General features: G+C 40.5%; 1 protein-coding gene across 5 annotated transcripts; it reads left to right on the forward strand.

Moving 5' to 3' along the window:
- The first annotated feature begins 1,224 nt into the window (after window positions 1–1,224).
- Window positions 1,225–21,022, forward strand: Zkscan8 (zinc finger with KRAB and SCAN domains 8). 5 transcript variants are annotated; one of them, XR_008216085.1, is made up of 7 exons: window positions 1,225–1,374; window positions 7,204–7,704; window positions 8,924–9,092; window positions 11,948–12,039; window positions 12,326–12,449; window positions 13,324–14,991; window positions 20,670–21,022. XR_008216085.1 is itself a non-coding variant. In XM_052729756.1 (6 exons), the coding sequence occupies exons 2-6, from the start codon at window positions 7,285–7,287 to the stop codon at window positions 14,283–14,285; spliced, it is 1,767 nt and encodes a 588-aa protein (XP_052585716.1). In that variant the 5' UTR covers window positions 1,225–1,374; window positions 7,204–7,284; the 3' UTR covers window positions 14,286–16,204. The 5 variants fall into 5 exon arrangements, 3 of the variants coding, with proteins under 3 accessions (XP_052585716.1, XP_052585717.1, XP_052585718.1); XR_008216086.1 differs by lacking the exon at window positions 20,670–21,022 and adding an exon at window positions 19,513–19,624; XM_052729756.1 differs by lacking the exon at window positions 20,670–21,022 and having other exon boundaries at window positions 13,324–16,204.
- The last annotated feature ends 718 nt before the right edge of the window (window positions 21,023–21,740 follow it).

Raw genomic sequence — 21,740 nt, forward strand, 5'->3', positions numbered from 1 at the left:
AACCTTGTGGGTGCAGGGAGTGTGGAAGACCTGTGTGTAAGTTCAGCTTTTGTTAGTCATCAGAGACTTTATATAGTAAATAAGCTCTACTAAAAAAAGAAACGTACTAAAAATTCCTTTAATACTCAGGCCCAATTAGTGGTCAGAATCTTCCTTAGAGCCCATGGGTGTTCTAAATGTGGGCAAAACTTCAGTCATTTAAAAACTCTAACCAAAAAAAAAGAATGAGTAAAATATTCCCTTATTTCTTAATTCAATTTTGAAAGAAGAATCAACTGTTACTTCAGGAGGCTTTAACCTGGTGTGTTGACTTACGTTTATAATCCCAACACTTGGGGAAGATAAGGCAGGAGATTTTTCCCTGAATGTGAGGCCAGCTAGGGGTACAAAGAGACTATCTTTTTTTTTTAAAGGCAACCTTTTCATTGTTCACTTGTGACCCAAACTTGACAATTCCTGCTTGACCATGACTTCTACCATCTGTTCTAGGTTTTTGCTGGGCCATTCAATATATGACACTAGGTAAGACATTCAAAATTTCTCTGCTTCATTTTCCCCAGAAGAGAATTGAGACCCATCAGCTCTGTTTTGACAACTTAAAATAGATAAAAAGTCATCTTTGAAATTAAAAAGTAAACAAATGTTCATTGTTTTCCCACCATTACTAATAGCCTAAATATCCTTTTTAGACCCTAAGATATGGGCTGTGGTCATTTTGTGGAACTTTTACAGTTTCCAATGATAAAGTATTGGATGACCACACATCACAGTCAAAGGGAAAGCAGTGGTCAGTAGGAGCTGTATAATATAAGATCACTACTCTTCCCGGGTACTGTAAAGGGTTAAATTCCTCAATCTGAAGTGTATGATGGAAATTTGGAGTAATTCATGAAGCATTAACAGGAAAGCACAGGGTATCTAGGAGGAATAAAGAGAAATTGGTTAGGCATAGTAAGCGCCCTCCTGAGCCCAGCCGAGATCTGCGATCGGCCACCCAACCTTAACCCTTGTCAGCTGAAGCCGGCGGCTGGCCAGGCAAAAGCTTGGGTAACATAAACGTATGACATTCCTTGGGATGTCCACAGTCCCCAGCAGCAGCTTAGCCATCCTCTTGGAGCTGCTGACAGCCGGGAGGCGGGGTGCTTGGTCCCTTTGCGAGCCGACCATAGAGCTGTCAGACCTCCGGCTTCCTAGAGAGCTTCCGGAAGTGGCTGTGGGGCAAGATGCGTGCTGGCCGGTTCTGCGGCTCCGAGGGTTTGGAAAGTTAGCGGCTGGAGGGGTCCCGCCCGGGTTCGGTGTCCGTCGCGTCTCCTCGCGCGCTTCCCGGTCCGCGCTGTGCCGCCTCCCGGCCTCGGGCAGCGTGCGGAGCTCTCGGTGAGTGCGCTCGGCCGGGCAGGGGCGCGCGGGGAGCGGGTCGGCAGAGGGCCTGCGCCGGCCAAGCAGGCCGGCACCCGGCCCCAACTTCCTGCAGGGTCCCTCTTTTCATCGCCAGTGGCCGTGTGTTATTTTGCAGTCGCTTTTACTTGTAAAGCCGGCTCCTGTGTTAGCTGTTTCTACGCAGCAATTTTGCCTTTCGGTCTCAAAAATTTTTTTAAGATACTTCTTTCTTTTCAAGACTCTGCTACATATGGAAACCTTGGATTTGTTTTTATTTTATTTTATTTTTGTTGTTGTTGTTGTTACTCCCTTTTTCGCTCAGAAAATGGTTGATGTGATGGCTGGACAGTTGTGTGCCCAAGAAATACTTTAATTCCAGGGTAACAAAATTAAACTGTTAATCAGAATACTTTGCTTACTTAATTTATTAAAGCTAACTGAAATAGATGCTTGAAAACTCCTTGGGGGGGGGGGGGGGGCGGGGAGAAAGAAAACTCCGTGGGTTCCCATTTCCAAAACTCAAGTCAGTCATGAGTAATCTTTGTCAGACTTCTAAGATGTTGACCACCACTTGACAACATACTTCTTTCTGTTTGACAAATTCACGGAAGTACAGTTATGTGGCAGTCATTATTTTAGCAAATGTGCACGTTTTGAGTTCCTCTTGTGTTAAATATAAGAATGTGATAAATCAAAACCATTAATGAAAGCAACGCCCACACGTGTGTCTGGCCCACTCCTGAGTGCCATTTCTGCCAACCCCCATGCTTAAGCCTGTATTAAAATAACTGTAGAAATCTCCAAAAGAAAAATACTCAGTGAATGCAATTTGAAGTAACTACAAAGCATAGTGTTTGTTTCATTTACTTTTCCTTGATCTCTAAAGCCTGGAGATTGTCTTTCCTAATTTACGCTCAGTACCAAGACATTTCTCAAGTTAAACTTAATCTGAAGGGAAAATACATCTTCTACATCTATTGAAAAGTCAGTTGAGAAGGGAGGAGAGGGGAATCTGTTTTTGGTATGTAAAATGAATAGAAAATCTCTTAATAATAACTTTTAAAAGGGGGAAAAAGGAATTATTGTTTAAGTTGACTTGTGCCTTCCTTAGTTGTTAAGACTTTAACATTTTGGATCCAGAAGAAGGTTAGGACTGTTGCCTTTACATTCATAAGTCAATAAATCTAACTGGATGTTCTTTAAGGATAATATGTAAGGATCAGTGTTTATAGGTGCTCACCAACATTGCAGTTTGTATGCACAAAATTATTAGAGGGGAGAATACCTAGAGGACTAATTTTTTATTTCAGCTCTAGCTTTAATATTAAAGAAAAATAAAAGCTTGTTGGAAAAGGAAGAGATTTTTTTAAAAGATTCATATTAGTCATTAAAAAGAATGAAAAGACCATGTATATTGATGCACACCTGTAATTGCATGCAGTACTCAGGAGACTGAGGTTGGGGAATCACCAGTTTGAAACCAGCCTGGGTTATAAAGTAAGGTATTTGTTTTGTTCTGTTTGGAGAGGGTGAATAAGGTCTGCTCATGCCACAGTGCCCTAGTATTGATCAGAGGACAACTTGCAGGTGTCAGGTCTCTCCCTCAACTATGTGGGTCCTGGGACTCTAAATTCGGGTCGTCAGGCTTGACAGCAGGTGCCTTTAACTTCTGAGCTGTCTTGCAGGCCCCTGTGTCTCTTCAACAGTAGAGCAGTCACACTGAATTAAGGACCCATCTTATTCCAGTTGTAATTTCATGTTAATTTGGTTGTATCTGCCTGCTATTTGCAAATAAGGTTACATTCATAGGTCCTCCCTAGGGCATCTTTTTTGAAGACAGAGTTAGTAGCATCATGGAACATGAGTGAAAGAGATAGCCAAAGTCAAGGAGAGGTCACCGCTGCAGCCTTAGCAAGGGATGTATCTCCACAAGAAAAGAAAACAGTAAAGTACGTATAACACACAAAGAAACGGGGCTCTTCAAGTGAGCTTTTGGACCTGGAGTTCTAGCTGTAACTATCACTCTTACAACAAATCCAGACAATTCGGTGTTGTGTTGTAAATATAGCCCTCTGGTGTTCTTTAATTCTATCAATGAGATAAAATTTTCATGAGGTGTCGGAGCCTGCCGACCAATTGACTGGGTAGCTGGGTAGAGGCGTGCGGATTGAAGAGACAATGAAGAAGACAGAAAAGAGTCGAGAGGACTGCCAGTCAGTGCCAAACAGTACCTGAGTTTATTTCACAGCCAGCTTATATTCAGTCTGGAAGGACAGAGGTAGAACAATGCACAACACAGGCATTCAACCACCATCTCTCCTGTCCTTGAGTCAAGGAGCAGGCAGTTTCATTTTCTATCTCAATGTACCTCCAGCTGGCATCAGCAGCCTGCATCTAGCTAGTGTGTTCCTTCCTGTGGGCTAATCAGGACTTTCTCACAGCCCTGGAGCAAGCAAGCTGAACTCTGTTGACTCAGAATAGGCTTCAGATTCAAACTGGGAAACTGAGTCAGTTGTGGGCTCCCACAATGAGAATTATGAAATTAAGAGAGAAAAACTTTGCAGCCAGTAATGTACAGTTATGAGAAAAGTAGTATGTGTAGATATAGAGAGAAAGGAAAATAGTTTGGTCAATAATGAAAGTAGTCCAAGGAACTTAAATGAAAAGAGATATCAGTATTCATGGACTGGAACATGCTAGTTAAGGTATCATCCCTAATGTGATTATACTATTAAGATAGTATCTCTAAACTGAGCTATAGATTCAATACAAGTTCAGTCCCAGCGTTATTAGAAATCAGTAAGCTTATTCTAATATGTGTTTCAAAAAAGGAGACAGCCAGCAAAGCCAAATCAGTTTCAAAAACAGAAAAGTTGCAGGATTGAAACTACTTGATTTTAACATTTAAAACTCCATCTTCATGCTATATGTAATTTTACTATGTTGAAGTTAAAACCTTCCTTTTGAATAAAAAGAAAAGGGGAAATGAAAAAAAAAAAGAATGTGATCAATATATACTTGGGTCCTAATGACAAATAGTATATGTGGGAAGGGTAATGAGTCTTAATAAAAAGTTAGGATGTTAAGCATAAAAAAAAAAAAATCCATCTTCAGGCAGCTTTGTATCAAGAGAAGGTAGATTTCTAGGTCAAGGTAACAGAATAGAGCCTCCAGAAACAGTATTCATGGTCAGTCAGCTTCCCCCACCCCTCCCCCAGATGAAAAGACAAGCAATTCAGAATATTACCCTTTCTGTGAATGGTGCTAGAGCAGATTGTCATCTTTATGCAAGGAGGGGAACCCCTAGCCATACCCTCACCTCCTCAAAGATTAATTCAGAAACAGACCATAGACTTAACAGTAAAACCTAAAACTACAAACTTTTAGAAGAAAATGTTTGTGATTTGGGACTAAGCAGACATTTCTTAAATATGATATCAATAATATAATTCTTTAAAAATAATTGGTAATTTATGCTTCAAAAAAATTACGGGACTGGAGAGATGGCTCAGCAGTTAAGAGCACTAGCTGTTCTTCCAGAGGTCCTGAGTTCAATTCCCAGCAACCACATGGTGGCTCACAACCATCCGTAATGAGATCTGGCACATCCATCCGTAATGAGATCTGGCGCCCTCTTCTGGCACACAGGCAGAACACTGTATACATAATAAATAAATAAATCTTAAAAAAAAAAAAAAAAAAAAAGCCGGGTGGTGGTGGCCCACTCCTTTAATCCCAGCACTCGGGAGGCAGAGACAGGCAGATCTCTGTGAGTTCGAGGCCAGCCTGGACTACAGAGTGAGATCCAGGAAAGGTGCAAAGCTACACAGAGAAACCCTGTCTTGAAAAAAAAACACAAAAAAAAAAAAAAAAAAATTACAAATATCTTCTTCAAAGGCCACTGCTTAAAAAATAGAAGGGACAGCTGGGCGGTGGTGGCACATGCCTTAATCCCAGCACTCGGGAGCAGAGCCAGGCGGATCTCTGTGAGTTCGAGGCCAGCCTGGCCTACAGAACGAGATCCGGGACAGGCACCAAAACAGCACGGAGAAACCCTGTCTCGGGTGGAAAAAAAATAGAAGGGAGTCAATATTTGTAAATCATGTATCTCTTGTATCCAAAATATATAAAGAGTTCTCAAATCTTAAACATACAAACAATATAAAACCTCAATTACAAAATAATGCTGGGCAAAGCTTAATGACACATGTATGTACTACCCAATACTTGAGAGATGGAGGCAAGAGGATCCCAAGTTAAAGTTATCAGCCTGGGCTACACATTGAGTTCCAGACTATACTGGGCTACATGATAAGACCCTGTCTCAACAGTCTAAACAAATTAAATAAGTGTATAAAGAAAACTGAGCATGGTGGTACATGCCCATAGTCCCAGCACTTGGGAAGCTGAGGTGGGAAAAATCACAAGTTTGATACTCTTTGGTTATAGAATGAGACTGAAAAAAAAAAAGCCAAAATTTTTAAATCAATACTTCACCAAAATATGTGTATGTTCAACATTGTTAGTAAGAAAACAAGTTAAAACCATGACACATTACTACATACCTATTATAATATTTAAAATTTTTAAATACAATGTCAGGCCCTAGTGGAATGCAAAATATTACAGCCATGTTGGAAAGCAGTTCAACAATTTTTTAGATACTACACTTAAGACTCAGCAATTTACTTCTGGGTTTTACCCCACTGAATTAAAAACTGTTCACACAGGAATATGTATGCACATAATCATAGTGTTTTATTCATAATCAGGAACAGGAAACAACTCACGTGGTTATTTGTATAAGATAAACAGACACAGCTGTTGCTGGAGTTTTCCTGCCTGGCCCACAGTCAGGGCAAATCTCTCTCACCCGCCAGTCCCAAGCCACTCAAACCCGATCAAGTAAACACAGAGACTTATATTGGTTACAAACTGTATGGCCGTGGCAGGCTTCTTGCTAACTGTTCTTACAGCTTAAATTAATCCATTTCTATGAATCTATACCTTGCCACGTGGCTTGTGGCTTACCGGTACTTTACATCTTCCTTGTCCTGATGGCGGCTCGCAGTGTCTCCTTTTCTAGCTTCCTGTTTTCTCAATTTTCCTCTGTTAGTCCCGCCTATACTTCCTGCCTGGCCACTGCCAATCAGTGATTTATTCATTGACCAATCAGCAGCACATTTGACATACAGACCATCCCACAGCACACAGCATTGATTAATATCAGGTGTCTTCTGCTAAGTGAAAGTTGTCAAACTCCAACACTACTATGTTTTATTTCTATAACATTCTAGAAGGTCATTGGTGTGTGGGTTGAGATTTGGGCATTGTAGATGTTAAGACATTCAGGTTCTTTGCAGCTCCACTGCTCCAACAGATTTTTAGGAGTAAGAGGTGGAGTCCAAGAGTTAGCCCTGAGACAAAAGGCAAGATGGAGAGCATTAGTAGGATGCTGAATCTTAGGTAGTGGAGAGGAAAGGGTTCAAAGGTTCTTGGAGTAGAGGCTAGAGAAAGTAACCTCCTCTGTTGAGAATAAGAACGGGGTTGGGCGCTGCAGTACAAAACACCGTTGAGTGGGAGGTGTACAAGGTGCTATGAGGAGTTCAGTGAGTGGTCCTGAGAACTGCCTGATACTAAATACAGAAGCTCACTTAGGCCGAATCTCCATCCCCCACAGCCCTAAACAGGAAACCAAAAGGAAGGGTTTGTACCCTGGGTAGGTTTGGTGTGGCACATTGTTTAGGGAAGCTTGTTGAGGTATGCTGGTAAGTTACTATGACTTTTGCCTTACCTTAACATATTTATTATTTTCTGTTTGGGAAGAAGTACCCTGGAGGTCCTCAGAAGACTTAAGAAGATACAGAAGGTAGAGGAAAGGGGACTTTTAAGCTTTTCTGGCCCTAAATGGCTACAGAATCAAGAAAGCCTTCTTCGGCCCCATCTCCACCAGACCGGGCTTCTGAAGAGGACCTTGTCATTGTCAAGATAGAGGAGGATCATGGTTGGGATGAGGAGTCTAGTGTGCATGAAAATAATACTTCTGGCCAAGAATTGTTTCGCCTACGCTTCAGGCAGCTATGCTACCAGGAGACATTAGGACCCCGGGAAGCTCTGATCCAGCTTCGTGCACTTTGCCATCAGTGGCTGCGGCCAGACTTGAACAGCAAGGAGCAGATCCTGGAGCTGCTGGTGCTGGAGCAGTTCCTGACCATCCTGCCTGAGGAGCTGCAGACTCTGGTTAAGGAACACCAGTTAGAAAATGGAGAGGAGGTGGTGAGCCTGTTGGAGGACTTGGAAAGGCAGATTAATATCCTAGGACGACCAGTAAGTAGTTATGCATGCTGTGACTGAATTCCTGGAAGCTGGGTAGAAAGACATTGACTTCACTTTGAGGAATAAATTCTATGCATTGGTTTCTGTTGAATGCAGATGAAAATTATTTAATGCACTATGTATTGCACTTGTAGTTTTGTAAAGGAGAGAACCCATTTTTTATCCTCTTAAAATTCCTACACTTTTATTATTATCCTTGCTTGCTAAATGGGACCATGAGACACAAGGAGCTTAAATTACTTTTCTTCTGGGGTACCCCTGGTACCTGTGGTCAGGGTTTGGGTCAAGTGTTTCCACACTTTTAGCCTCTTATTCAAGAAAGTAAACTAAAGACCACACAAATTGTACAGGGAGCAAGAAAACTTTATTCAATGACAGAACAATAGTACAAAGGAGGAAATACAGTCAAGAGTGACAGGCCACTTTAGTGAGAGTACTTAAGGGCCCCAATTATTTGGGGCTTCTTTTTATGAAGTTTGAGAGGAAAAAGTTTGTTTGCTAGCAGGCATGATGGGGATGGTACTTTGTTTTCTCAAAGGACACAGTTTGCCTTATTGCGCATGTACCCAACATCAGCCTAGGTCTGCTTGGCCCCCTACCTTCCTTACCAGATATAACTGGAGTGTGACTGGGACAAGCTGTCCGGGTTTCATGGTTGTTACGGAGACGGGAAATTTATTCCATTGCTCAGAGTAAGGTATGAATGAGTACAGCTTAATGTGGTTGTGAGTTCTAGACTGCCAACAGGTGCTAGGTGCGTTTGGGAGGGGGAGGGGAGCATGCTTAGCACAAAACAAGTAAAGCCCAGCTTACTAGGCTCTTTTCTGTGTCTGCTTGCCTTGCCTGGATAATTAAAGATGACTGTTTACTAGAATATAGGCTTCCAAGTTCCTTGTCAAAAGAGTATTTTGGTATTCTATGGCCCTGTTTTAGTTTTCTGTTACTCGTTCTCTGTCCTAGAGTTGGAGCACAAATATTGGTGTTTGATGCAGTAGAAAAACATCAACAGAATCTTTTCTTTAGTACTGAGCGGAACAAATCCCTTCTTTTTGTTCTAATGTAGTGTTTCTTGTTGCCCTAGGAAGGAAATGAGATTATACGGCTTGCTTTCCCAAATCTGAACACCCATCGAAGGCCTGTTGGCTCTGCTGCTGCCATCACTTCATTTCTCAAAGGAATTCTTTGTAACTCACTGTCCCCTTGTTTCTAGGTTTCAGCTCATACACATGGGCACAGGGTACTCTGGGAGGAAGTTGTATCTTCAGAATCTGCACCAGAACCTCCAAGTACTCAGCTCCAAGCCATGGCAACCAAGCATAAATCTTCAGTGCCCCAGAAGCCACAGGACAGAGGAGAGAGGCCTGATTTCACTTATAAGGGTGAGGAATATAGAAAGGAAAGGGACTTATATTTGGGGTACCTGTCTCATTCAAGAACTAGCATCAGTGTTTGAGTAGTACCCGATCTTCTGGTTTTGAATGTTTATAGAAGTAGTGTGTGAACTTTTCCTGTGGGGATAAACATCTATGCACCCCAGGTGGGGCAGGAACAACACACCAGTGAAACAGTTTTATTGAAGACTAACCAATGAGTTTAGTTAGGGGGAGGATAGAGGATTCTTATAGGAACATGAGTAACTTAGCAGCAGCCACACCACTAAAGAAATCTCGTAGCACCACTTAATTGCCTGCATGGGGATGGGGAGGCTCTTGTGATCCTTACCTACTCTGTGGCAAAAATTAATGGGTCCAAGCTTGCAGATTGTACGCATGCAGTCAGAGCGACTGAGAGTTCAGGAGGGCAATGGCCATGCCATGCCCAGAGGACAATAGACCATCAGTTCTAGTGGTAAACTTTCAAACAAAGGATTTTGTTACCCCAGGACATTTACAGCAGACATTTTTTTATCATAACATTTTATTTACAAGTACTTCAATATGGCTTTCTTCTAATGAGAGCATTTTTGATAACCACAATCAGATGACATAGTTAGGAATTGTGGTGCTGGTGTTGTCTCAGTGTTTTGTCTGGTCCAGAGCCCACCCACCCTATGACCATAGTGCATTTAGTCGTAAGTCTCTTCAGTCCTTTAATTTGGCATTTTTGGCATTATTTCTTAGTCTTTCTTTTCTTGACCATAACAGTTTTAAAGAACATAGATTAGAATTAGAATGATTGCAGATTAGGTTTATTTGGTATTTTTTCATATTTAGGTTCAAGTTGTGTGTGTTTGGCAAGAACACTTCAGAAATTTGACCTATTGTGATGTTATCTTTGAAGACTTAAGATTAATCTTCCTAAGCTGATCACTGTAAAGTTACTCTTCTTCACTTTATAATTAAGGAGTAATTTAGGAGGAAGTTCCCATGAAGGTGTGTAAATATCTTAATCCTTATCATACTTGTTGCTAAAACAGGAGTTTTAATAATTATTGATGTTTCTTTTTAACTTTATTTCATTGATGCTTCTCAACTAAGTCAGTGATTATTACTAAACCAGTTACAAACGGTAATTTCTCGGTCATTCCTTCTACATTGTTCCATTGTTAATCTTAAAAAAAAACATTTACTTCCTTCCCTTTTAGTTTACCCCCGGGTACTCATGTGGAGACTAGAAGTCCTGTTGGGTGTCTTCTATTTTCTCCCTACCTTACTTATTATTATTATTAGTGTGTGTACCCAGGCATGCACCTGGAGGTCAGAGAACAATTTTAATCTTCAAGAGTTGCTTCTGTCCATCCACCATGGGTTCCAGGATTGAACTTGAGCCATCAGGCTTATATGGAAAGCACTTTTATTCCCCCCCCCCCCCCCCCCCGCCCCAAGCTCTCTCTAGCCCCTCTACCTTATTTTTTGAGCGGAGTCTTTCCCTAAACATGTCATCTACCATCTCAGCTAGACTACCTGACCTGCAGGCCCTAGGAATCTGCCTGTCTCTCTTCTCTTCCAACCCTAACACTGGGACTCCAGACTTAGGGCTTTTCTGTGAGTGATGGGATTCTGAACTTCTGTCCTCTTACTTCTCTAGCAAGCACTTTACCACTGAGCCATCCTTCCAGCCCCAAGTGTGTGTGTGTGTGTGTGTGTGTGTGTGTGTGTGTGTGTAGGTTTGAGTGGGTTTGGGTGGGTGTGTCTGTTGTTTTGCGCAGTGCTAAGAACTAACTCGGCCTTATTCATCCAAGGCAGGCACTCTTCTAATTGAGCTATGTCCTCAACTCCTCCATTTTATTGCCATTATTTACCCACGGACATATAAAGTCTTTGTTCCAGAAACATTGTGTTAACTGTGTTTAAATCATATTTGGCCAGATGAAGCCCCTTAAATCTGGTTTTCTTTGTTTGTTTGGTTAGTTTATTTGTTTTGTTTTGTTTTTTTGTTTATTTGTTTGGTTGGTTGGTTTTGTTGTTGTTGTTGTTTTAGGGGTTTTTTTTCCTATTACTTTTTGAGAATTGTCTTATTTTATACAGAACAGCCTATTCTAGGCTATTTGCCTTTGTTGGTTTTTTTTTGTTTTATTTTCCTATTTATGGAATTTATATAGTCTTGCCTGGCCTAGAACTCACAATGTAGGTCAGCCTGGCCTCAAACTTGTGATGGTCCTCCTGCCTATACCATAAGTGCTGTGCCTCTAGGCATTTGCCACCCCACCAACATATAAGTGAATTTTTAATATTCCTACACTTGATCTTAGTCAAAAGGCTAAGAATTTTTAATGTTTCTAAAGAAATAGCATAGAAACACTTTATTTAGGTAATTATATAATTCTTGTCTGAAGTCCTAAATCCTGTTGCCCAAGACATATGTTGCTTAACTATGAGGTTGATTTTGGTGATAAGATGCTCACTATCCATGAAAGCAGACACCAGCAGCCATGGCAGATATCAGAAGGGTAACAGATTGGTTGGTTCTCATATTCAGTTTTCTAGGACTTCGGGATCTAGGAGAATGCTACACAGAGATAGTACTTTTGGTAGAGAAGAAATTGGAAAGCAGCTCCTGTTAGCAAATCAGTATGCTTTGTTTATTTGACTGTGTAAGTTCAAGTACATTAAAGTACAGATGCTCTCTGGGCATCCATGGACATCCAGAGTCCAAGATGTCAGCACTTTATGTGCAAAATCCTTGGCATATATATATATATATATGCTGAAATAAAAGTCATTTTGGATAAGTGAATGCTGGCTCCCACAACCGTACAATAAGACTAGTCAATTCATAGCTCCTTTCTCCTCAGCCATGTCTGCTTCTCAGAGTCCTACTCCTTCCCAGAAAGGAAGTTCTGGAGATCAGGAGGTGACAGCTAGACTTCTCACTGCAGGGTTCCAGGTGAGTTGTGCTCCTTCTCACTAAAAGCCCATATCTCTGACAATATTGTGGCAAATGCCCATATCTGTCTATAGTGGTGCCTGTTTAAGAACTTTCCCTGAATCCTTCTTACTTAGTAACAAACCATTCTTTGATTTCCCCCAATAAATCTAGTGCACTTCCCTCTTGCTCCCAGCTATTCACATTCCTGCTTCTTCACCTCTCCTAACACTGTAGTTACCTCGAACAATGGTTTTGAGCTATGGAACCTTTCTAGGCCCCAAATGAGGGTCTTCTTTTGTTTCAGACTTTGGAAAAGATTGAAGACATGGCTGTGTCTCTTATTCGAGAGGAGTGGCTTCTTGATCCATCACAGAAGGATCTGAATAGAGATAACAGGCCCGAGAAATACAGAAACATGTTCTCCCTGGGTAAGGAGAGCTGTAGTTTTTATAAGTTAAGAATTTTCTCCTTGTTTGTTTCTGGTAGCATTATAAGGTTTCTGGAGGACTTAGTTGAACTCAGGATTCAGGGCTGTAAAGATGGCTCAGTGGTTAAGAGTGCTTCCTGCTCTTCCGGAGGACTGGAGTTCTTTTCTCAGCATCCACATCAGGTACCTGAGAACCACCAGTAGCTCCAACTCGAGGGGTTATGATGCCTTCTTCTGGCCTCTGCAGACACTATATACATGTGACAAACATAGATATAAATTTACTTTAAAATTGTTTCAATCTTAAAGAAAAGAAACTCAGAATTCAAGGAATGGATATTAGATTGAGATTTCTGAGGTCTGAAATGAAGCATTTTGTTCTCCAACCCAGAATTCCTTCCAGTTTGTATCTGTATAGTGAAGACTATTCTTTCTGCCAGTTAGAAATTGACATCTTTGTAGTACTTCCTGCGTTGACACCTTTCTTCCAGTCTCCTTGGACCACTGTATTGGAGTGTTTCTGTTGTATGAGCCAGTTGTAATCCCGCTCCTTTCAGAACTGTTTGGTGCATTCTGTCCTACTCAGTAGATCTTGTAGGAGTTCTTTATCTCTTCCTGCTCCCCAACTTCACACTTCTCAATCAATCCTTTTCCAGCTTTACTCACCTATCAGGAAACCCTTTTTTCCTGGCATCTCTTTCCCAGTTGGCATTTGGTACTTCTGCTTGATCAACCTGCATATATCTCTCCCTATTTGGGATAGAGAAGCTTGTATTTGCTTGTAGCTTCCATGAGAACTTCATTTCCCTCTTTCTTCTAGTATGGAAAATAGAAAGTGACTTTGAGAATGATTGTTTACTACATGTTTATTTCAGATGGTGAGACCAGGAGTGAGAACAAGGAATTATTTTCAAAACAGGTAATATCGACTGGAATCCAGCCACATGGACAGACAGCTGCCAGCTGCAATGGGGATGTTATCCTGGGTCTTGCGCATGGAAAAACCCAAGACCTTCTGGGCAGATTAGAGAGGCAGCAGGGAAATCCCACACAAGAGAGACGGCACAAATGTGATGAATGTGGGAAAAGCTTTGCTCAGAACTCAGGCCTTGTTCGACACTGGAGAATCCACACGGGAGAGAAACCCTACCAGTGTAATGTGTGTAGTAAAGCCTTCAGTTACAGGTCAGCCCTTCTTTCCCATCAAGATATCCACAACAAAGTGAAGCGCTACCACTGCAAGGAATGTGGGAAGGCCTTCAGTCAGAACACAGGCCTGATCCTGCACCAGAGAATCCACACTGGGGAGAAGCCATATCAGTGTACTCAGTGCGGTAAGGCCTTTAGTCAGAGTGCAGGCCTTATTTTGCACCAGAGAATCCACAGTGGAGAGAGACCGTATGAATGTAATGAATGTGGAAAAGCTTTCAGTCATAGTTCACACCTCATTGGACACCAGAGAATTCACACTGGGGAGAAACCCTATGAGTGTGATGAGTGTGGGAAAACCTTCAGACGCAGCTCTCATCTTATTGGCCATCAAAGAAGCCACACTGGGGAGAAACCCTACAAATGCAGTGAGTGTGGGAGGGCCTTCAGTCAGAAATCAGGCCTTATTGAACATCAGAGAATCCATACTGGAGAAAGACCCTATAAGTGTAAAGAATGTGGGAAAGCTTTCAATGGGAACACTGGTCTCATTCAGCATCTGAGAATACATACAGGGGAGAAGCCCTATCAATGCAATGAGTGTGGGAAAGCCTTTATTCAGAGATCAAGCCTCATTCGACATCAAAGAATCCACACTGGAGAAAAGCCTGAAACCACCGGAGTGTAGGGCAAGCTCTGGTTGTCATTGGAGCATTATTGAGCATTAGAGGAACCATGTAGTAGTGGAAGAGTCTAGTGAAAAAGGCAGACTCTGTAGTGGTGACAAAGTTAGGAATAGCACTTCAGTTGTTTGAGCCCAATCCCTGATACAAACTGATTAGCTTGACTGTGTTTGGAGGAATCCGGTGAAGCAGAGAGCCCTAGCAGCTTATATGTTCTTCAGAACTTGAAAATAACAGCAAATTGCTTATTGGGACATAAAACACTATATTTTGTCTTTCCCAAGTGTAGCTGTAAGTTTGAGAGGGGCCACTCCTAAGCTGCTCTTCTCCCGGTTTCCTGTGGTCCCATTCTGTCATCCCTCTGAAGGTGCCCTTGTAAATCCTAATCTAAGAAGCTGCTTGACTCCAAGGCAACCTCAATGAGGCTATGATTTGTATTTAGCTTTCTAATACCCTAGTTAGAGGGAAATTGTTAGACACTTAACATATTATTCTAATACTCTTAGGTGGTAGAAATCCATATTCCTCTACAAACTCAATGCTATATTTTTAACAGCACTGTAGCATTTTTCTTCATTTAGCACCTTTATTGACTCCTTTGAGTCCCTGAGCTCATATCCTTCATATCCTTTACCACCCCCAGTCTCAGTACATGTGTCAGCAAAGGAAGTGGATGCATTAGTGATGATGCTGGGAGTGATGCAAAGAAAGGTGAGTGGAGACTCGGCCTGGCTATTGAGCATGGACAGTTGAACCTCAAGGTGACTCTCCTGATTCTCCTTTACCTTACCACTGTACACTGTGGTTTGAAAAAATATTTGCACTATCAAAGCTTTGGCACCACATAGGAGACAGAGGTGCTAGAAAAAGACATTAAAAATCCTTTCAAAGAATGTACATCATCCCTTTGGCCCATTACAATACTGCTCTCAGGTTCCTATCTATATAAACTCCCTGAGTACATGGTCAGCCTGGACTGACCTTCTCAGATGGCCTCTGCAGCTCCATCATCTTCCATCTGTTTCCTTCCATTTGCATATCTTCAGTATCCATAGTGGTAATATATCAAATACCTCACCTCTGGTTCCTCATTCTGAATTCTGGTGCATTCCATCAGTCATCTAACAACAAAGAGAGACTATTATACTCATTGTCACCAGGCCCTATATTTCACCTCTAAGGCTTTCAGCATAACAGGATAGTGTATAAAATAATGAAACTTGTTTTAAAATAACAAACCAGATCTTGTGCATCTAAAATTTAGTGTCCTTTCAGATAAGTAATTATACTTACTACTTATTCTAGTAGTGCTACTAGTCCTCCAATATTGGGAATATTCTTAGAATTTTCATTTAATGAAGAGCAAGAAAACCATGTGTTACTAATAATTATATTTCGTGTTTGACCATTTGATTAGACATTGGGCTTGGAGTTGAATAACGTTTGCTTTGCAACATTAATCCTCACACTTAAAATTATTCCATTAATCTTACTCAGAAGAACATAAGTAGGCTCTGATGAAATATCCAAGAAAACAATTTCACACTGACTACCATGAAAAGATTCATCTTAGCTTCTTTGGTTAACTCTCTCAGACCAGTCCTTTTCATGATTCTTTATTCTCTTGTCCTTTCTGTTTGCTTCCTTCCTGTTTAGTATAGATTGCCATCCCTAACTCTACTCTAACACACTAAACCACTGAGCCATCTCTCCAGCTCCAATTGGCTTGAGTTGTGCCTTCCGCTGTCTAGATGACAGGATTTCTGTATAGGTCAGTGCTACCTTGTGTGCAAGAGTTGCATAAGATACATACATTGTCAGAGAAGCTAGGTGTCTGCATGTGTGCATATATGCATGCCCACTCCTCGTACACTTTTGTGGAGCACCTGATTTCATCTCCAATAAATTGCTCTTTTAGCATTTGTATCTAGAGTAATGTGTACCAGATTACTCTTCAGTCTCAGAACTACTAAGCATGTGGAAGCAGTCCAAAGAAAAGAAAGTAATATAATTGGGAAGATTAATGTTACACTGGGGTGAATATGAAAAAAGGTTGTCATTTAAAAATGAATTATTGGAGCCATTATTGGTGATGCATACCTTTAATCATAGCACTCATGGGCCAGCCTAGTCTGTATAGAAAGTTCAAAGCCAGCCTTGAATATAGTGAGATCAGTCTCAAAAACCCAAAAAGGTAACTGGGGCTGGAAAAATGGCTGAGAGGTTAAGAGTATGGACTGTTCTTGCAGAGAACCATTGAGTTCAGTTCCCGTGTTGGGTGGCTTCCAACTTCCTATAACTCTAGCGCCAGGAGGATCCAACATGTCTGGCCTCCACAGGCACCCACACACAGGTACACATGGACATACACACAACCACATAATTACAAATAATAAAAAAATTTCAAATGAGTTATCAAAGCTGATTTAGCACTTGTATAGAAGAGGTCAAGTGTTATAGCATATTATAATAGAGAAGGCTGTGGAGTCTGAAGAAGTACATAGAAGTCATTTTTAGTCTTGAATTCATCAAGCATTAATCTGTGTTACACCATTTAGAGCTCTTAGCTATCAGTGGCATTCATTAAGCTTTTGTCCTATAGAATCAATTTTTTTTTCTTTCAATCTGAAATGAAGTGTTCACCAGTACTTTTTTCTACCATCCTCAGCTGCTCATCTTAGGATCTGGCATGGTAAAGTGGTTCTTCCATGAATCACTTGTCATCAATATACCACTGGGAGAAACCTCTGAGGTTTCAAAGAATTTCTCCATGAGACCAGATAGGTATTCAAGAATGTGGTGATTGATTCCAGTGTGGACCACTGTAGCTTTGCTCTTGTTTCTACATCTCCAGAATGATAGCCGACCTTTTTTTTTTTTTTTTTTTTAGCAGTTGTTGTGAGCCAAACCCTAAGTTAAACATTTATCCTACTTAAAAGCTCGTATCACTACATGCCCCATTTATAGATGATAAAAACAGAAGCTTAGAGAACTAATCAACATCACAGCCAGCAAATGACAAGATTCTAACCCACACATACAGCCTGGTGCTGGAGCCTGTGATGACTACTGTGCTGTACTACCAATATTGACTAAACTCTGGCCTGCCAAGTTAAACCATGTACCAGTCGTGAGAGATACTAGGTAAAATAGCATACGATAGTATAGTGTGGATCCATTGCAATTACTGGAAAATTGGTTTAAAATACTGTTTGGGGTGAGAACATCTTTAGACATTGATGTTCTTGATTTTAGTACAAGAAAGGTAAATTTTGTCAATAAAATATGCTTAAAGGAGTAACTAGGAGGGTAAAGCAGTATCACCTTACTGATTCAAATACATTTCTCTGTAGACTGCCTAAGGGAAAGAGAAGTGAGTAGATTCCAGGTTGGGCAGATGGGCAGTTAGGGTGGCAGTAGGAAGTTCATCCACAGTCTGCAGTGAGAAACCCTTCAAGCTTATTGCCCATTACCAATCACCATTCTGTGTGTCCTGTGTTTTTCTTGATTTTTCAATTGTTATTCATTTAACCCATTTCTGCCTTAGCTCTTAAAACATTTCCTTACTTGCTGTCTTAGTCAACATTCCACTAAAATGTATGTAGAATGTCCAGTATATAAATTAAGGCTTTTTATTTTTGTCCTTCTTAATCTCTTTTATATGTCATAATGTTGGATTTTCCCATATGTGGTGGCTGTTCTTGGCTGTCATTTTGAGTATTACTGGATTCTTTGGTCTTTCATTGGTAGACAGCCATTGTTGGACTAGCTAGACCACAGCAGGTAAGCCATTCTAATAAATCCTATATATATATATGATATATATATATATATCATATATATTCATTCTATAAGTTCTATTCTTCTAGAGAACCCTGACTAATACAGATTTTTGTACCAGAAGTAGTTCTAGAGCAATAAAAGAGTAAGGATGAAATTTTTTAAGTATCTGGAATAGGATTTCCAATTTACCAGCATCTACTGAAGCCTCTCAGAAACTCAGGGTGTATTGAAAGCCCATGGTGAACTATTTTACAAACTTAAGGAGACAAATGCATTTGGTTATCCTGATTGACCAGTTGTGGGAGGCAAGAGGTTTGGTGACTGTATATAAAACTTTTGACAATTTGTAGAAAAATGAGAAAAAGGATGATGGTGGTTGGTTGTTCCCAGCATCTCTACATAAATTGACAAAGGAAAAGAATGTACTCGATAAAATTAACCAACTTGTAGCATCTCAGAATACAGTGAAGAACAACAATGTACTCATGGATAAAATTGGCCAACTCTAGATGTACATAAACAGTCTAAAGGGTTCTAAGTAAGTGCGCCCTAGAAGAGAATCTTCTGTTCAGCAGCTACAGCTGAAATTGTAGAAAATCAAACTGAAGCCCTCATTGTAAGGTTGGCTGCATTAAAAAAAAAAAAAAAAATTCAAGTCTCAACCTCAGAGGGTATCAGTGGTTCAAGGAAGAGCATTAAATTGGTAAAGAATCAAATCCTGTAACTTGCAATGGAGATGTGTGGGAGGACCCTGTTGATTCAACCCTCAGATTCTCGAGGGTTTATCTCACCTGAGAGAATAGTCTCTCTGCCCTCAGCAGAAGATGTACTCTCGCCCCTTAAATATTGCCTTTTCTGCTTTGAGGAAATAACAGAATGGATAGTAGAGGAAGGTAGTTATAAATACCAGCTATGGTTGTGTAACCAGTTGTAGAAATGAGAATTATAATTGACATAACTTTCTGTCATATTTTGTTAAGAATGTGTTTGTACAGATATTTGTGTTTCTTTCCTCAATTTCTTTATCATGTAACATCAATTAAGAGAATATCTGCGGTTACCATATTTAAGTTTTGAGATACCAAAAGAATGTCCTTCAAGGGACATTGCCATATATTCTGAAATTTATTATGGGTTTGCACTTGTACAAGGGACAGTTATATCATGTGAGATGTAATTATGACCTGGTTAAATATATAATGCATTTGCAGTTGTACATGAGATAGTCATATGTTAGGTGGAATTATGACCTATTATTTTCACTTGGAAATTAAGCATGACATAAGGAGATATGATTGTGTGTCAAGTTGACAATGGGTGGGTTTGTGATGGCTATTCTCAGATGTCAACTTGACTACATCTGGAATTAGACTGCTAGGTACCCCTGTGAGGGATTTGTTTTTAAATCATTTCAAGTGGAAAGACCCACTTTAATCTGGATCTTTTGAGGTGGGAAGATCCATCCATCTTTAATCTGGGCCACACCTTCTGATGGCAGCCTATATAAGGATATGAAAGAAGGAAGCTTTTGCTCTTGCTGGCAAGTCCATTCCTTCACTGGAATTAGAGCCTACTTCTTCAGGATTCTGTCTGGCCTATAATGAAGACCAGCTGAAACATCCAGCCTGGTGGAATAGACAGCTGGTGGATTCTTGGACTTCCCATTGGTAGACAGCCATTGCTGGACTAACTGGACCACAGCCTGTAAGCCACTCTAATAAATTCCCATTCTCTACATATACAGAGATTCATTCTATAAGCTCTGTTCTCTAGAGAACCTTGACTAATACACCATACTTCAAGAATTCTCCTTTCTTTGTCTTATGGGATCTTTTTAGGTCAGTTTTCTTCAATATCTGGCTTTTCTTTATTAGTCGTTTTTCTGCCCGATACTAAAAATAATCCCCATGTCCTACTTTACTCACTTTTTGTGTCTCTTTTCCTGTTTTTCTGTTTTGGTACTTCATGTATTTGAGTGACTTCATATTTCCCACTTTGTATGTCATCTCCCTGCTTGGGGAATTTTCCTCAGGTACCTACACAACCTGATATTTGAAACCAAAATTCACCATTTTTCTCCTTCCGTTTGTTAAAATAGACATCATTGCGTAGCTGCTGGACCCTAAATAGAATCACTGCCCTTTGTGTTTCTCATCCCAGCCTTAAAGTGACCATTTCATCTTTTTCTGTCCTCACTCTCCAAGTCTAGAATCTTGTTGATCTCGATTGTATTCTTCTTGAGACTTGTTTTTGTTGTTGCTTAGTTTTTTGTTTTGTTTTTGTTTTTTTATATTTCTGACATACCCTTATAGTCTTCCACACACATCCACATTATGTAGGCTCAGGTTACTGGAATTCCTTTCAGAATATCTAACTTATATAACACTTTTGAGATGATCCTCATTTTTACTGATCTCCCAGCAGATAATTCCACCAGAATGGTAGTGATACATGACTTTCTCTCCATTCTTAGTCAGCCTCAGCTTTCCTCACTCCCTACCATGTTCGCCTTGACACATCACACTCAAACCTCCTACAGCTTTCTACTGTTGTCTTACAAGCCTTTGCCTCTGTGCCTTTCTCATGTTTTTCTTTTTCTTCCTTAGATTACTCTTTGGCCATAACTCCTGTTCACTCTTCAAAACTTGCTGCTTTTGTGTCTTTTGAGTGAGCACCTCCTGATTGAGTTCACCTCACATCAAGATCTTCCTGTATTCTGTGTTGCGGGAGCAGTTAACTTTCAGGCTTGTACTGTGATCCATGCTCTTACTAATACCTTGCTCTGTAATTATTTTCTAGAAGTCTGTATAGTAGTTTCACATTTGTATTTATTTCCAAAATTAAATTGTAAGCTCCTTGAGGGCAGGGAAAACTGTAACATTTGTATCACAGAACCCTCTTAGTGCCTAGTACAGTGCTGAGCACACAGTAGGTGTTTAATAAATGCTTGTTGAATTATTGTGTGGATTTTTTGTGGTATTGAAACCTTTCAGGCTTTTCAGTGACAAGTACTATTTAGTACACTCAAAAAGTACAAAACTGGTTGGGCGGTGGTGGTGTACACCCTTAATTCCAGCACTCAGAAGGTAGAGGCAGGCCAATCTCAAGAGTTGGAGGCCAGCTAGGTCTACAGAGTGAGTTCCAGGGTGGCCACGGCTATACAGAGAAACCCTATCAAAAAAAAAAAAAGTCTCCATAAAGTATTATAATTCATCAAGATTTGCCTGTATCAGGAGTAAAGCCTTAAAGAGATTCTTGGAGGGTCTATGTTTAAAAAAAGAAACAACAAAGTTTTAAACTGTTTTCTTGGCCAAAGTCATTGATGAGTTCTAAAAACAGGAACAAGCCATGTGTAGTGCCCCAAGTCTAGAATCCCGGCAGTTGGGAAGTGAAGGTGGGAAGGTCAGAAGTTCAGGGTCACCCTTGCCGCATAAGGAGTTTCACACCAACATAGACTACCTGAGATCTTATTTCCAAAATCAAAGAGAAAAGAGTAAGAAACATGCACACACAAACCTATTCTGATAAAAGTTCAGCTGGAAAAGGAGCTGGAAGATAGGTTTTGCATCTGCTGTTTACGTAGTAGTTTGGAAGTTAAACTATGTCTGGAGACATTTGGGATTATATAATTGTTGAGCAGCTGGGATGCTTCTGGCATCTAGTGAATCGAATTCAAA

Source organism: Peromyscus californicus, unplaced genomic scaffold (assembly GCF_007827085.1).
Source record: "Peromyscus californicus insignis strain IS unplaced genomic scaffold, ASM782708v3 Scaffold_8__1_contigs__length_139910024, whole genome shotgun sequence".
In the NCBI taxonomy this organism is placed as follows: domain Eukaryota; kingdom Metazoa; phylum Chordata; class Mammalia; order Rodentia; family Cricetidae; genus Peromyscus; species Peromyscus californicus.